The sequence below is a fragment of the Primulina tabacum genome, chromosome 2 (assembly GCF_025594145.1).
Source record: "Primulina tabacum isolate GXHZ01 chromosome 2, ASM2559414v2, whole genome shotgun sequence".
NCBI lineage: Eukaryota > Viridiplantae > Streptophyta > Magnoliopsida > Lamiales > Gesneriaceae > Primulina > Primulina tabacum.
In genome coordinates this window covers 6,467,223-6,484,582 of record NC_134551.1, presented here as the reverse complement: position 1 = coordinate 6,484,582, position 17,360 = coordinate 6,467,223, and the positions used below count along the sequence as shown (strand labels likewise).

Genomic DNA, 17,360 nt, shown 5'->3' with positions numbered 1-17,360 from the left:
GACGAATCCTTTATTTAAATTATTCATAAAAAATAATTATTTTTTATTACGAATATGAAATATATTCGAAAAGAAATCCGTAAAATCATGTCAGAAGATAATCTGGTCTTGTAATAATGACCATTAGTGGAACATGTTCTCAGATTTGGTCCGGACAGACGGATGCAATGATTAAGCAAAATCTTTGGTGAATTGTCAACCATACCCCTCTTTTTAATACATATTTGCCCAAATTTTTCAACCGTACGCAGGCATTTCAATTTCGTTAATCTGTCCACTTATTCCATTATCTTCAACCGAGGAACATGGGTTTTCCAACCTTGAATTGGAGGAAGCACCGACGAACTCGGAGAGGACTCTGTTTGAAGGCCTCGACTAACATTATATCTCCCTAACTATGGCTGTAATGTTGTCTTCGGTACCAGGGTTGGTTTTCTGTTCTTTTCTTTTCTGGATTGACAAAAGGGTATCAGAGTAATTTTCCATGCACAACCATAGTCACTGTTGAGGTTCAGATTGGACTACATCTCAATATCAACGAGACAAGGACATGATAACTAATGAACACCCCCATTTATCATTCACACCAAAACGGAGACAGGAATCCCATGACAAGCGAACATCTAGTTCTAAATTAACTGAAACTTGGGAATACCCGCAAACATGCTTGCTAGTTAGGACAAGAAACAGATCCAGACCAAATTGGGAAAAAAAGCAAATCAAGAAAAACTTTTTCTGCTAACTGGTTGGTTGGATCTTGTGATGGTTTTTATAGCACAAAACCTGGAGAAACTAGAGTTAATAAGCCAAGGATTGTGATGGTTTTTATAGCACAAAACCTGGAGAAACTAGAGTTAATAAGCCAAGGATGACTTGCTCGGCCCAGCTGAGAGTCTTTCTCACTGGACAACTGAAGCAAAGTGCCGATTCCCATTGTACATGAGGCCACCACTGCCCACAACGGGAACAGCCACATGGGTGCTCGAAAACCTGCTATCTGGTGGTTGCTGGTAGATTGTATTGGTTCCTGCACCTTCATTTGTGAGGGGAGTACTATGCTCGTTAGTTTCAAATTGATGCATGTCCCGACACGAAGTATCTACATTCTGAGAGCTGGCAAGGCTATGAGACTCGTACTGGTGAGGCTTTTTGGTGCTTAGAAAACGTCCACCAGAGCCACGGATCCTTTTCAATGCGTGCATATGTCTAGACTCATGCAGATATGGCTGCATTTTTATCACTTGTGAGAAGCACAATTCCCACTTACACTATACATAATAATGAAGTAGGAGAAAGAATTCTATGCTCAGGTGAGTGGAACCTACATTCATCTTTATCATTAATATTCTAAGTCACAAAAGTCATGGGTTTAAAGGTGAGCAAAGCTAGTTCATGAGCCTGTTGGGTTTAGCTCAATTTTAGTCGTACATGACCTCGTGAGCTGGTTCACGACCTGAATACTAAGTTTTAAAATATATTTTATATTATGATAACAGAAGGAAAAATAATAATTTATTAAGTTATATATAGTTATATGATTGCAATTATTATTACTATTATTTATTTATATGTAGAACTCAAGATTGCGAGTCAAACCTGTGATATTAACTCGCAATTTGCAAACATGTCGACAAAAAACTATATCAGCCTAACCTTATCTTTTGAGCTAGTTTGCGATCATGCGCTTGAGCTTCTTTGCTTAGAATTCAATAAGCTCAGGTTCAATCAATTTTAGGCGAGATCTAACTTAAGTTTTTTAAATTTCAGGAGCTCAACTCGTTTATACTACTCAAGAAAACACGAGGACTTACTTTCCTACTTCTGACAAGTTTGTTTTGAGCCTCAAGCTTTGCGCGTGTCTGTCTCCTACGAAGAATTCCATGGTACTGTTTAGCATTGACATATATGGGACCATCCTCGGGAAGATCAGCAGGCAGTGGAACTCGACCGGAGGTTGGCCCCATCAAGTGAGGATGAATCTGATAAAACATTCAGAATCGTATAAAAGAGTAGCTCACATCAAGCTCACATCACAGTTGAGGCTTTTCATATTTTAATGTCAGTATGAAGTGAAGAGTCAATTACCATTGTATGAGCTCCATAGGCAGTAAATACCCCACCGAACGGGTCAGAGTAAATATACGGAATCTGCAACAAGCCGAGTATTATTGTAAATGAAAATAAAGTATCAAAACAGAAACAAGAAGCAAAAGATGCTCATGAGGCTGCAGCTACCATAGGTTGGTTGATTTCAGCTTGAGAAACGTTGAAGGAAAAATTGGGATTGCAGAAAAACAGAGAAGGCTTCACATAATTTCCATGGTTCTCACAGCTTTTATCTCTGGCTGAATCAAACGAATGGAAAGTAAGTTTCATCTCATCGCAAAACAACAAGGAAGGAAGCAATCAAGGACTTAAGCAAGAAGGTTTTAAAACCTGACAACGCACCACTCGATATTATGCGCTAGCATTTAATCCTCACTAGCAAACAAATCGAGAGATGCAATTTGATGTTTTAGCAAGGAAAAAAATATAGGAAAGTAAAATTGGAGGATATAAAAAACTTTAAGATGACAAACCAACTTGGATCCTAAACATCGCATAAAAAGCAAACAATTGAAATGAAACATCAGTCGACATTCAAGTATACAGGCTAGAAAAACCCCATGCTCAAAGCTAATGTAGAATAGAAATGCATCCAAAGCATAATCAATCACAAGCCCACCATGCAGGGATAGACCCAGCAAGGAGGTAAGGGGTTATGCGGTCATGGTTTCAATCGGAAAAAAAATCGCATTTCACCTATAGTTTTTTTAAAACACCATGCCTTCCATCTCCCCTTCCTTCCAGTAAAACAATCAAATAAGGCATTAATCTTAAATCTAAAACAATAAATTTAAAGGGGAGGGGGGAATCAAACTATTGGAGCCATGTTAAAGAGCAATAGCAAAATAAAATCGAACTAAATAATGTAATATAAAAATGTGAAAAAAGGTAATAAAGATGAAAATTGAACGCTTGCGGCATCAGTACCAGAGCCTGACGAAGCACATTGATCTTCAGAACTTGTCTTGTCCATGGATTCAACAGTCAATAATACAAGGTGGTCGATTAAGACTACCGGTACTACGGCTCAAAGCCTATATTCTTGCAAATTCTGCGAGGAAATGACTTCGGTTATAAATAACTGTTTTCTTGAACCTTGATGATATACCATAGCTAATAGCAGCGATTAAAAATACAAGCATATTTTCAGATACACAACCTCGGAGAACATAAATCCCCCAACTCAACTACTTTGAAGGGAAAAAGTCTACATAGCTAAAAAGCAGAAACAACACGGACTACAATGCCTCACTATTTCTTCACTATGCAGTCAAGAAATCTATTTCAACAAGATATTAGAAGTCAACCCACAATCCCTAATCCCATAAACGAACCTGTACTTCGTAAGGCAAAACCCAAGCAAGAGAAACACCAAATCTGAAACTAAACCAAGCAAAAAAGAGGAAAACTTTATCCAAATTTTATCCCCACAAACAAGAATCGTCAGCCAAATCCAAAAACCCATATTACAAATAGACACATAAAGACCAAAACAACATAGATTAACCAAACAAGATAAACAACTCGCAGTCAGAACACCAAAAAAAAAGCCCCCCCCCCCTGAACCCAAAAATAGATTGAAAAAACTTAGTAAAGCGATTATAGATATGTATCTATTGATATATTTAGTGCAGCAAAAGAAGAGAGAGAGAGAGAGAGAGAGAGACAAAGACGAACCTTTGGGATCTGCTTCCAAAACTTGAAGGAACAATTATCACAACTGTTGGAATGAAACTGGGCATGTCCCCTCCTCTCCAAACACACAAGAGAGAGACTGTAATCGTTCTTGGCTAGAATCCTACTCTGTCGAAACACTTACCTTAGTGCTCAAAAATAATATCATTAATTAACTTTATAATATTATATATCAATAAATATTTTATTCAAATTAAATAATGAAACTGACAAATCATCATACAAAAATTATTCTACTGATAAATTTTATAATACGAATATTCGACTCAAACGGGTCATTAAAATTTTTTTTTATATTAAAATATTATTTTTTATTACAAATATATACATAATCGACTAATCAACATGTGATATTTTATCACAAAAAAATATAATCTAAACAAAATAAATTATAATATTTAATGAAAAGACTTTCTTCTTGCTGAGGTTTTTCTAAAAAAATTTAAAGGATTTTGAAAATTCAATTTTTTATTGTAGAAATTTGTAATTTTAATAATATTAATCAATATATAATACTTATTCTATTTCGCAATAATTATTTATATATACGAATACACACACATATATATATATATATATTGTCATTCTTATTCAAAGATAACGTTTATTTATTTAATCTGATGTTTTTTTAAAACAAAAATTAGGATAAAGTATGTTTTAAATAACGAACGCCACGTCATTTCGAACAAAAAATGTTATTGACTTACGTGTTGTTTATTTATCGCAGGCAGCACAGAACAGTGTTCACCAGCCGCCTTTTAATTGACGTAATTTAGACTAAAACCATTGAATTTTACCAGATATATTTTGCAGAAAATTCCAACTGAAATAAACAAGGGTGATCACAGTGCGATTTTACGGTTTTTTTTAAAAAAAATTCAAATCGAATTGTCATATGCGATCGGTTAGTATTTTGAAAAATTAGTCACGATTTTACATGAAAAATAAACCTTACGGTGTTGCGGTCGGTTTATGGTTTTTTTAATAAAAAATATTAGAACATATATTCTGATTTATTTGAAAACAACAATATATTATCTTCAAATATAAAATATAGTTCAAAACATATAAAGATCAAAATAGATAAAACAATAATCAAGATTCAAAATTAAGTTAATAATTTAACAACACAATACATTCACAACAAAAATACCATTTAAAATATTTTATCATTTTTTTACTTTTAAATTCAAACAAAATATTGTAGCAAAAGAAATAAATACTTTAATAAAAGACTAATATGAAGAATAATTAAGAAAAAGATAAGTTTTATTTGTAAAAATAATAATTTTGAAGAGAGTTCAGATATAATGAATGATGACTTCTTTATTTGAATATGTTGTTTACAAATTATTATAATTATAAGCCCAATATTATGAAAAGTAGTTTAGGCGGTACGGTTTGGTGCGGTTCTTGGCAAAAAAAATAACTGAACCGCGTATGCGGTGTGGTTTATGATTAATATTTTTAATCGCGGATTTTATAAAATATTATGAAAAACGGTGCGGTGCAATTCGGTTCGGACGGTTCGGACGGTCAATAAAAAAATTTGATCACTCATAGAAATAACAAAGTAATCGAACCAACCAATATGGATAAAAAAGAAAGTATTCCCCAAACCTAATGTATTTTTTTTATTTATATAATCGAAGCATTAAAGATGTCAATAACTCCGGGTAAACACTAGACCCGCCCAGACGAGCATATCATATGGATCATGGTGTGGATCAGAGGTCCAATTTTTCAGACCCATTCTAGTATGTGGCGAGTCATGAGTCATATAATATTCGCTCCATACCCGACCCATATATGTGCTATAAATAATCTAAAGTTTTAATTTTATTAATGTCTATTTGGGATGTCAATATTTTTTTGGACAGCTAATAACTATTTTTTTTATGTAATTCATTATGCTGTGAAGATACGTTTTTTGTCATTATTAAATGTGATCGAAGATATGGCTTCAAATACTACCTCAACAAACAGCAAAACTACTAAGTAATACAAGCACAAACTCACCTAATTCGAACCAAGAAGCACAAGCAGAGGAAGCTCACACACGGCTCGTTAACAGGGATCGAACTGCTCCTTTCTACCTGTTCCAGCCTCTACAACCGTTGTCCAGAACTCAGCTACCTTCTACGGTGGTTGCTGCTCCGATTCCGGTGACTGCACGATCCGTTTCTGGTGAGGAAAGAAGGGCGACAGGTTTGGGGAAGAAAAGGGGTTACGACAGTTTTGGGGAAGAAGGGCGACGGGTTTGGGGGGAAATTGGATTCTCTTTTCTTTTGTTGAAAAGTTAATTAAAAGTATTGTAAATTTTTTAACTTCATTAAATATACATTTGAAATTTTTTTAAAATTTTTTACTTCATCAAAACTACTTTGTTCAAGTAAGATGTTAAAAAAAATTAGAAGTGAAGCCCGTGTTTTTTAAATTTGAAATAAAAAATAATATTTTACTTCGTCGGTGTTTTTAACGAAGTTGATTGGTATATACTACTTCATAATTAATAATTGTCGAAGTAACCATTGGCGAAGTAAAAACCAAAAATTCTACTAGTGTGTTGTATTTAGATACTTGTTTGTTTTATAATTCAGTCATGTGAGAAGAAAATTACAGTTTTCATTTTTTTAAAAATCGAGTCTCACGGATCTAACTAGCCCCGTTTTCTATTCGGAGTGGGATGAGTTCGAAGAATATTTAATCGAGATAGGACGATTAATGGGTCAAAGTTTCTTCATGGGACAATTCTTGAGTATAGCCATATGCGTCCCTTTTTAAAATTAAAACATAAAAGCAAACTAAAAAAAAAAAAAAAAGAGTAAAATAAGCCTTTAATTGATTAAAAAGCTTCAAATCTTTTAAAAGCAAGCAATTTTTTCTTTCAAACGTATCTTCTTCTTCTTTATCACACTTCAGTTCCTTCTTCACCAAAGTACGTACTCTTTTTTGCACTCATCACACCTATATGTATGTATATATTATATATGGTGTAATGATCTTGAAATCAATATATAATATATCTAAGCGTTTGATTGTTTTTTGATTTCATTGTTTCAGGATCTGGGTTAGTTTTCTGTTGCAGAATTGTCATGATCTTTAGAACAGAGGGCAATGCTTACATGCATGGCGCATTCGAGTGGTAAGGCTTCGACAATGGAAGAAATCGACGCCAAGCAACCCAGCAAAACCCTCTCTTCTCAGGTTATATATGAATCATTGCACCGATTTTGAGTTTCTTGTTTTCATTTTGATTCATCGGGAAAGTGTAGTTAATTTAATTTGTTTGGATGTTTTTCTTTGTGCTTCGTAGATCAAGGACATGGCTCTGAAGGCTTCCGACGTGTAGCGTCACTGCACGCCCTACGCGGATCAGCCGGCGGAGCAGCAGAAGAGGAGCCCGCGTAACTTCAGCGGCAGGGGAGCCTGAAAAATCCTGCCGGGCTTTGTACAGGCGGACATGGAGCTCAAGCTCGGGAAGGAAGGAGCTAGAAGCGAGGCTGAAGGTGATCTCAAGCGGCGACGGGACACCGGCTTCGGCGAGTGGCCGCCGAGTGGAGCCGGTCGTCTTCGTGGAAGAGTGCGAACCGAAAGAGTGGGTGGCTCAGGTCGAACCGGGAGTTTTAATTACCTTTTTTTCCTTGCCTAAAGGTGGGAATGATCTCAAGCGAGTCCGATTCAGGTAAATATTTTGGTAAGTTGGGAATTATTATTTTTATAATTTCATTTGTTTTTTTGTGGGGCTTTAGTTGGTTGGAAAGATTAATTATACTAATCAATCTTTATTTATTTCTCATTTATTTGTATAATAATTACTTAATAGTACTTGCTCTTTTTGTATAAGGCTTATAAAACCTAGCTATATATTTTGCTCTCAATTATACCTAAAAAATGGGGTTAAAAAAACTAAATACAGTATAGAATACATATGAAATACGAAATATAATACGTTCGCGAATTAAACGATTTTAAACTAATATTTGAAGTAGTTCTAATATAATTATCAAATATAATGTGAAATATACTATATGTTAATGAAAATGTAAATAGAGGGCATAATTTTGGATAAATAAATGAACATGATTGAAAGTTGTTAGGTTTTGACAAAATTTAATCTATTTAGGCCTTAGATTGCTTTATTTAAGACCTCTTGACAAAAAAAAAAAAAAAAAAGTGTGCATGCTTGCAAATAATGGAATTGAGCGATAGGATTGAAAATGTGCTTCTTCATCGTGTCATTTGTTTATTCTGTCGGCCAAATTGCATAATCAACAACTTTCCAATTATCTTGAAACTTTTCTTGTCTATTCTTTTTTATTAAAGTTGAGAACATGACAGTAATCATCTAGAAAGGACATCAACTTTTTCTTCCAACTTTACCCTTATATGATATTAATATTATATATTTTTTTAAATAAATTTCAACACAAACTTTTATTTTTATTTTTTTATTTCAACAATTCAAAAATTAATTTAATCTCTCCATAATTTATAAAATTTCACTTTAATATATCGATAATAATAAAAAAAACTGTAAGCATGTGCAGAATAACCAGTTTAAATAACAGGAAAAGAAAACTAGAAATATCACTATTCTTTATCATACATTAAATATACTTTTGATTGTACTAGAATTCTAATTTTTTTTTTAAAAAAAGTTACTATTTATTGAGACTATTTTTGATGTTATGATGTCAAAAAGAGAGCCTGATATAAAAGGTGATTGGTACTCTGCTGGAAATTAACTCTATTGGTTCTGTTCTCTGCAAGTAAAATGAACTGAATTGTTCAAAAAATCACCTCCCTCTAGCTGTTTGTATGGAAAGATTCAGCACGAATACCGGAAATGAATTACGCGCTTCATCATGAAAAAAGCTGAGAAAAAAAAGTGAATAGGTCATCCTTTTCAAAAGTCCAAAATGGCAAAACTCGTTAAATAAAAAATGGGTGGACCTATTTTGATAGTTTTCTTAGAAAATAGTAAACCAGTTCACTAACTATTGTTGTCTTGTCGGGATTTTCCAATCATCTGCTCTGTTTTATTTCTTAATTACGCACGTAGTAATTAGTTTTCATATAACACTATTTACTCACAGTTGTCTTCCTTCGTGTCATGTACCTGCATGCCATTGATTATTACATTGAGGAACAGATTTTTTATTTTCAGTCCCTTGACATTAATCACTTATACACAATTAAGTAGGTCCAACTTACAATGGACTGCCATAATTGTCAGTAATTCCATAAAATTACGTACAATTATACGATTTTATTAGCTTTAATGACATCTAACAATTGACTCACCAACCATTTCATCAATGTTTGCATCTTCCAAATTAATGTTTTGGGAAAATGAGAAACTTTCAATGTCTTTAATTCAAGATGCATGTGGCCTATGAGATGGCTACGTACATAGAACAGTGCACGTTTATCAATATATGTGGGAACTTTATATTTATTATTAAATATTCACTTTTAGATGTACCCTTAGAGTTCTACCCCAAGTGTAGCTTGAAATTTCGCGTGCTCTGTCTATACTTGGTAAATCATGACATTCTTGAAGTTAGCATTCTTGGGATCTATATTCCATTTTTTCCCTCTTCAACATGGAGATGTTTGTATAACTGAATCACAAATCGAGTGGTTTAATTAGGTTATGATGATTAGTATAATGGTTTTTGATTCTTATTACTTTCACTAACTATAATTTTGGTGAATCTGATCCGTTATTAATTCTGATTGATCGGTCTTATTTCATCATATCAGTCAAGAAATGTTCAACAAATGGCAAGCTCATCGGTGGTGGACGGAAAACTGTGAAAAGGTGATGGAGCTGTACAACGTGCAGACGTTGAATCGTCAACCTTTCCCTCTTCCGACAACTCCTAGATCAGAAGATGACACGAGTTCAAAGACACGATCTATTAGTGAAAACCCTTTACTAAGAGAGCAACAACCTCATACATCAGATGCACAGAATGGAACAGTTAACGGACACTTTTCAGAATCATTAGACCATGACTATGCACATGATTCTCGGGCTTACATTAATGAATCTAATGGTACTGTTGGCAAAACTCCAAAATGCTCCAGCACTAGCGGCTGCGTTAAGACAGAAATATCATCTTCCACGAGGACTAGGTCTTTTGGAGATCATGTCGACCAGTCTGGAGAGAGATCATTAAACAACGGCAGTTATTTGGAATCGGAATGGATCGAACACGATGAGCCTGGTGTGCATCTAACCATCAGAGCTCTGCCTGATGGTAGAAAAGAACTTAGAAGTGTCAGATTCAGGTATGAAAGAAATTGTTATTATTCTTGTCAAGGATTCATAATGGAAGCTTTCCACACATTGTCTGTTCCCAAATAGCCTCTCCGTCTCAATTATATAGTCCATATTTATTTTTTTGTCCGTCCCAAATATATAATCCACTTGCCACATTTAATAAACTATTTTATTATATACCCTTATTTAATGTTTATAAATTTAAATGCAATAATTTAAAATTTTAATAAAGAAAAGTGTGGATAATAAATATTTTAGTAATTTTAAAAATATCAAAAAGTTGATGAGATCCATAATTTTTCAAGTTGAAAATGGCAATTTTTCGTATAATTCAATCAGCGTAAAAGCGTCAAATCCCTAAGAGTCTTAGACTTAATTGATTTTTTAATGGAATTTTTAGCCGAGAGAAGTTCAAGGAGATGCAGGCTAAGCTGTGGTGGGAAGAGAATAGAGCAAGGATAAACAAACAATACTTGTGATTCAACTAGGTATCGAATGCTAGCTAGAGACTGTTTATTCATTCATGCTTGAATGTAAGTAATGCATGCACCATGCTAGAAAAGGTCACAAATTGTGACTACTTGCAAACAATTATGGTTGTTTGTTTTTGTATTTAAATGTATTAATTGATCATGGTACATGTGTGTGCGCGCACGTGCCTAATTTTCGATGTATATCTGATTATATTTATATATCAACGGTAGATAGTTCTATTTTTCGTTTAATATTATCAAAGTCGGTTTATTTATGATAGTATAACCTTTGATTTAGATTTTTGGAAGGAAAAGAAAAGAAAATGTGTAGTTCCCAATTCTTGACTGTAATTCACCCATATCAACTTAGTCACAAGCTAGTTTATGTTAACAAGATAAGTCTAAAGTCCTTCTGTCTTCCATTACTCTGCAACCTCCGGCCTCCCTCGGGTCGGATAATTGAAATGCTTTGTCCCTGGCGCCATTCTCGGACCTAGCAGCAGACGGGCGGGAATTCCTCCTGGGAACACACGAAAGAAATATATTTTAGAAGAAAATTTTTGTTACATGTGTTAATTTTGGATCTAAATTTAATGGGGTGTATCCAATTCAGAGTTTTGATGACTTTTAATGACTTTTTTAAATGATAGACTTTTATGGATTTGATATATTTTTATTGACTTTTATGGAATCTTAAGATTTATAAACAGATTTATTTAGATTCATGTAGACTTTTTTGCAAGATTTTTATAGACTTTTGTGAATTTTTTTTTATAGAATTTAAAAAATTTGTACTTAATTATAATATATTATTTTTTATTAATTTCTTTGAATCAATAATTAATTAACATATATAACATATTCAGTTTGAAATAGTTTTTCAATATTTATATTAATAAATGAATTTACTTATTTAAAAGTTAATCCTTACATGTATACATATGTAGGTTTGTATGCATGCTTGTAAATTTTTTAAAATACATCAATTGATTAATCTGTAACTTTGTTTTTAAATTGATAATATACATGTGAAAAAATATCTATGTTGATATAATTTTGTATAAAAATATCATAACTTACATATTAATTGAAATTGAAAATGCTGAAAAGAATTTAAAAAATCATGGTTGTTGCGAGGCTATACAATTATGAAGAATTAAGCGATATTTTTTTTGATAATCTTTTATTATTATTTCATATTACATTAATTTGTATAAACCATAAATTAAAAATCACAAAATCAATTATGAAATTCAAAATTTCCTATGATATTAAAATAAAAAATTATTAAATGAACAATCAGCCAAAAAATAAAAAATTAAAAAAGAAAAGATGAAAATATATATAAAAATACACTCCCAAAATTTGAGAGAGCGATAGAGATAGATGAGAGGAAAGAAGATAAGAAAAGAGATGATGTGAAACGTCAGAGAGAGAAATAAATAGCTTATGTATGAGTTAGAAGTTTTAAAAATCCATCCAAATATTTGGGTTGAATCAAATACAATTTTTAACAATTTATAGTTGTACCTTAGGCTTTAATGTTTGTATGTAGATGAATTCCATGAAGTTATTAAAAGTATATTGAAAATTTGAATATCTATAGACTTTTATAGTTTTTAAAAGTCAATGTTGAATACCACTTGACTTTTTAAAACTCTATGAAAGTCTTTTGAATACCACTAGACTTCTGTAGAATATGTAAAAGTCTAAATTGAATACATCTAGACTTTTAAAATCTACAAAAGTTATTAAAAATCAATAAGTCTCTTATATTGAATACACTTCCTTAGATTAAGACGTTGTTCATTTTTATAATAAAAAAATGATATTTTTCTCCGCAAAGTGTGTTTTATACACCCACTTTCCAAAACACAAAAATCTATTTGGATTCGTTACGTCAAAACATACTAAGCTCAAAATGGCTTTTAAAATTGTGGTGCATATACCTTTTCAGCGACGATCTTCCGTTCGGATCTTATATTATTCAAATTTCAATCCTGAATTTACCGTCGGAATCAATCGATTTATTGATCGTAGCTCGCCATGAGTTTCCGGTTCGGAAAGAAGAAAACTCCCGCAGGTCTGTTCCCCAATTCTCCCAGATTTTTTCTCCTTTTTTGGCTGATGTTTTAATCTTTTCAGTTGTAATTATCCGTAGATTGTTGACTTTTCTGTGTTAGGGGCTTAGGGCCTTGGGGGTGCCTTACCTGGGCATAGATGATCGCGGTAGAACTATTTGGTTCATTTGAATCATTTTCTATGTTAGAAATTATTAAATTCCTTTGTTTTCACTTTTATTTTTATGCATGATAAAATAAAAATCCTATGAATGTGATCTGGGTTCTAATAATACTAGACCTGAATTGGATCAGGAATTTTGCCTTGGAGTGCCTGTTTTTTGTTGGTCTGTTTACTTGATCATCAGAATTAGATATTTATTTTTAATTGTTGAGAGAATAATTCGAATATAAATAAATGAACTCCAATGCACGTTTACAACGTTTTCTTTTAAGAAATATTTTTCCGCTAGCTTTAGTGACAGAGATATAAAAAGATGGAGAAGCTGATGATGGTAACAATAGCCTTGCATGAATACTTGCAGCATCAGTTAAAATTCTTTTTTTTTTTGAGAAACAGCTCCTTCATCACCCGTGTTGATCTAGTCAAGACAATTCTGAAATCTGACTTCTGAAACCTTGAAGTCGGAAAGTTAACTTAGGCCTGGAGATGGACAGGCCAAAAAATTGTGGGAGTGGGTGAATAAGGTGATGTATTGAGGTGAACCGAAGATCTATATAAAGATGGAACATAAAATTTCAAACAAATTCAGGTGCAGGTCTTCCCAATTTGGTTAGGAAGATACTTCACCATTAGCATTGCAGCACATTCTGTAAGTTCATTCATTGACAGACATGTCTAATGGTGGAATCAAATCTAACGAAACCCAATGCTCTATTCACCAAAAGTAGTACATTATGTCCACACGCATTAGAAAAACAACACATGCTACATCTGTCTGTCACTTCTCAGCTCCGCTTGACAGGATCAAAGTTTGACACACCAACCACCGCCCCAACTATGGCAAAGAGAACAACACCACCAGCCACAATGCTCAGCAAGAAGTTCTTCAGCGACGGCGAAACGCCGCTAGCCGCCTCTGCCACGTCGGGTACGACCATCGAAGCAGTCAATGCACCCGCTGCCAATCCAGTCGACACCTTTTCCTTCCAAGAAGCACTCACTTCAAATTTACCAACTCGCTTCGACACCGTTGCACCCTTCGATGACAGCTTCAATGGCAATGGCTTCAAAAACCCACTTGGCGGCTGCCTCTTTAGGGGTGGCACCAGTGAGTGGCACCGTCATCGACAACGTGGAGGTGGAGGCCATTTTTATTTTTGTTTCACTTGCTTTACTGGCGAAGTCTCCTTAATCTCATGTGATTAAATGAAATATATGACATGGATTTGAATGTTATAGGTATAGGAGATCAGAGGATGAGGATATCGTGTAATTTTCCGATGTGGCGCCTCTCCACTTGGAATTGGTGGATAAGGTTATCCATTTCACAGCCACAATTTCCTATATCACGGCCGGAAGCACCATGTCAACTTATTTGATATCTGGCTTTGTAATTTTTCTTGCATTTTGAAGAGTAAATAAACATGCTTTTGAGTGGCTTTAATTGGAATTTGATCTTTAGCCCAAACTATCAGAGACTTCAATCGGTTTTTATTATGTATGAAATTATCAAACCTCAATCGGTTTTGAAGGCTCTCACAAAACTATAATTATTAGTATGTTACAAATATATTTTATGCTTCAAGATGACAAAGGGAATACATCATTTTTTTCATTTGGATCCTCGTTAATAAAATTCAAGTTAAATATGAGAATGAATTTATCTCGAGCTTTAAACCTAATTTTCTCATCATCCGGATCGTTGCCTCACTACTACAATATTATTTCTCTATTTAAGGAACATACATCCTCTGGTTTTTCACAAATACTCGTCACTAATTTTCTTTTGAAGACGCTTCTGATAGACGCACCATAGGTCATTTAAAAAAAAAGGGGAGAATTTAAGGGTTCTAAGAGACTTTAAAATCAAATGTTTCGATGCTCAATCTTTGTTTTTCTATTTTGATGGTGAAAGAATCTTTCAACAATTGAATTCAAAATTACACCAACTTCAAATCACTCCAACGTGCATATCCAAATGATGCTCCAAAATAACTTTGTAATTGTCAATTAACGTCAAGTTGATTTGTTATGTTTAAAAACACACAATATTTTCCATCAAATAATATTAGACATCATGAAATGTCTTAGAGAATGATGAAACTAAATTTCGAAACAAAATTATTTAAAGAACCTGAAAGTGCAAATAAATCCTCGGTAATCTGACATCAATGCATGCGTGCTAAATGAGAACAATCGTTCAAATCAAATACTGACAAGAAAATTACTCGATGGAAAACAAAACTTTAGCATTTTACTACGGTTTTCATCTGTCTAAGGACTGCTAAGACGCTCAAGAAATATTTAGAAAACCATTAAAAGTTATGATGCTTTAGGTTCAAACTTCAACCTCAGTTGTTTGAACTGGCGTCGACCTGAAAACTTCTTCCTCCTTTGGAGGATGAATCGTGACAAGGTCAGGTAGAGGAGTCATAGGACCTTGCTTTCCTTTCGGATCCCAGTCAAGCATGATTTTAACCTTGATACCAAGTACTCCCTGAGCAATCAGAAGTCAAAAAATTGAATTAACCACAGAAAGACAATCCAAGATAATGGAATTGAACAATAATCAAAACTCTAAAAGCATCACCAAAAGAAGCAGTAACTCATACCTGTCTAAGCAGAACATGTCTCACAGCAGAGTCGATATATTCTTTGACTGGCTGACCAGACGAAATCATGTAGCCATCTTTGAACTTCATCGATTTAGCGCGTTGAGCCCTCAATTTTCCACTAACAATTACCTGAGACTCATGATAACAATCTCATAAATGTAACAAATACCAAGTAACGAAGTCTGAAGAATTAAGACATTACATGGGTATACCTCACAACCCTTGGCTCCACTCTCCATAACAAATCTTAACACACCATAGCACGCCCTGAGGAACATAAACAAGAACTGTATGACATTCCAGACGACATCAATCATACAAGAGAAACGAAAAGGAAATAACTTTTAAAATAATCACCCCCTTACCTAGTCTCCACACGGTATATTTCAGAAATTTAAAATGTTTAAAAATAAATCCAACTGGAACTGAAAGCAAGATAAAATTGTAGAGCATGTAAATCATAAAGTATAATTAGTTGCTAACTTAAAAAAACACTTAAAACACATAACAATTTTTTCCAACATACATGTAATCAACTTAATTGGGGCGCCACTTTGATTTATCGATAACAGAGGAGCATATTAGAACTGTAAAATGGTTGAATACAGAAATATAAAATATTTCAATCCTTCAATGATAGACTGACACAATAGAGAAACATCATTTGATGTCTCATCTCTATCGTTTAATGATCTAACCAGTCTTCATAAAACAAACAGAACTTGGCAACAGAGGAGATCAACGGTGGAAAGTAATTAGAGTAAATCATTAAAACTTTACAACTTTTCAATAAGAACATTTATCATCAATAGTATCTTGGATAGTTAAGGCAGATGATAACAGCTTACAAAAGCTCACAACTCCTGAAAGCATCAACAAAAATTTATTGAAATCAATGATGCACATAAGATTAACAAAGAAATCACGAAAATACACAGAACAATCAAATACACACATGTCACTATTTTTGACAGGAAATGACATCAAGAATGTCATATTCATTCATACCGCCTGACAGCAAGGCCACCAAGGAGCTTATATCGAAGGGACTCGGCCTGCGCAATGGCACACAGCCCCCTGTTGTTCACCTTCTCAGCATACAACTCAACGCTGTTCTCTGGAAACTTGAACCTCTTCTGTACTACAGAGGTAAGCTCCCTAATCCTCCTCCCCTTCTCGCCTATCCCGTTAACACCAAAAACAATCCAATTTCAACTTCCCAGAAATACAAATCAATCAACCGTATAACAAAACGGAACAACCAATCAAATTCTTCCAAGAGGACTTATCAAGCAAGGAACTTTTCAAATCCTAAACATTCACACTGCACAACATGAATTAAACGATGATTGGACATAAATAATCACCGAGAACATTCTGTGTGCGCGTTGCACGGATGATAATCTCCGTCCTCATGGGAGTGACTCTGACCTCCACCCCAGAGTACCCATCCTCGGCGAGCTCACGCATCAACACCTCGTTTAGCTCCGCAAAGAACACTCCATCAGCCACAAACTGTAGCACATTCAATTACTCCAACTATCACATAATAAGACACAAATTACGCAATTTTTTTAGAATGGATCGAATGAAAACCTTTCGCTTCTTGCTCATCTGAGTAGCCATTTTCGAGTTCGCAGAGGATGATGAAGATCTACTGTTTAGCGAAGACGCGGACGCCTGGAAATTAGGGTTTTTTGTGTAGTTCAGAAGGCGGATTTTAAATGATTCGTGAATTAATCCGACGGTTCAAATCGGTGAGGTCGAAATGGGCTTCAAGTGTCAGTGGGTTGTACGTAGTTGGGCCACCACAAAGGGTCCATAAAAATTCTTTAAACTTTAGGGGCTGATAGCCCAAAGCCTGTTTCCTTCGTCCACAATATGAAGAGGTGGCCCCGCTGATAAATGTACGTTCGATTAGATTTTCAAATGGAA

The 17,360-nt window shown here is 34.1% G+C and overlaps 3 protein-coding genes and 1 long non-coding RNA gene across 5 annotated transcripts; 2 read left to right on the top strand and 2 right to left on the bottom strand.

Annotated features, from left to right (window-relative positions):
* Positions 1-869: 869 nt before the first annotated feature.
* Positions 870-3,934, bottom strand: LOC142528359 (nuclear transcription factor Y subunit A-7-like). Of its 2 annotated transcripts, XM_075633402.1 has the most exons (6): positions 3,784-3,934; positions 3,034-3,157; positions 2,236-2,345; positions 2,086-2,148; positions 1,812-1,979; positions 870-1,226 (listed from the first exon to the last, which is right to left on the bottom strand). In XM_075633402.1, exons 2-6 carry the CDS (start codon positions 3,077-3,079, stop codon positions 900-902), a joined length of 714 nt encoding a protein of 237 aa, XP_075489517.1. In that variant the 5' UTR covers positions 3,080-3,157; positions 3,784-3,934; the 3' UTR covers positions 870-899. The 2 variants fall into 2 exon arrangements, with proteins under 2 accessions (XP_075489517.1, XP_075489522.1); XM_075633407.1 differs by lacking the exon at positions 3,784-3,934 and having other exon boundaries at positions 3,034-3,646.
* Positions 3,350-10,816, top strand: LOC142537434 (protein Brevis radix-like 4). The gene is made up of 6 exons (XM_075642951.1): positions 3,350-3,442; positions 5,757-6,009; positions 6,865-6,946; positions 7,139-7,486; positions 9,571-10,101; positions 10,494-10,816. The coding sequence occupies exons 1-6, from the start codon at positions 3,350-3,352 to the stop codon at positions 10,570-10,572; spliced, it is 1,386 nt and encodes a 461-aa protein (XP_075499066.1). The 3' UTR covers positions 10,573-10,816.
* A 1,626-nt stretch (positions 10,817-12,442) lies between these two features.
* LOC142528346 (uncharacterized) lies at positions 12,443-13,950 on the top strand. Its single transcript, XR_012815683.1, has 2 exons — positions 12,443-12,649; positions 12,750-13,950. It is a non-coding gene; the product is annotated as an uncharacterized LOC142528346 (long non-coding RNA).
* Positions 13,951-14,973: 1,023 nt separating this feature from the next.
* Positions 14,974-17,129, bottom strand: LOC142528342 (small ribosomal subunit protein uS3x-like). Its single transcript, XM_075633385.1, has 6 exons — positions 17,022-17,129; positions 16,793-16,940; positions 16,434-16,605; positions 15,638-15,692; positions 15,423-15,554; positions 14,974-15,307 (listed from the first exon to the last, which is right to left on the bottom strand). Exons 1-6 carry the CDS (start codon positions 17,049-17,051, stop codon positions 15,149-15,151), a joined length of 696 nt encoding a protein of 231 aa, XP_075489500.1. The 5' UTR covers positions 17,052-17,129; the 3' UTR covers positions 14,974-15,148.
* Between the last annotated feature and the right edge of the window lie 231 nt (positions 17,130-17,360).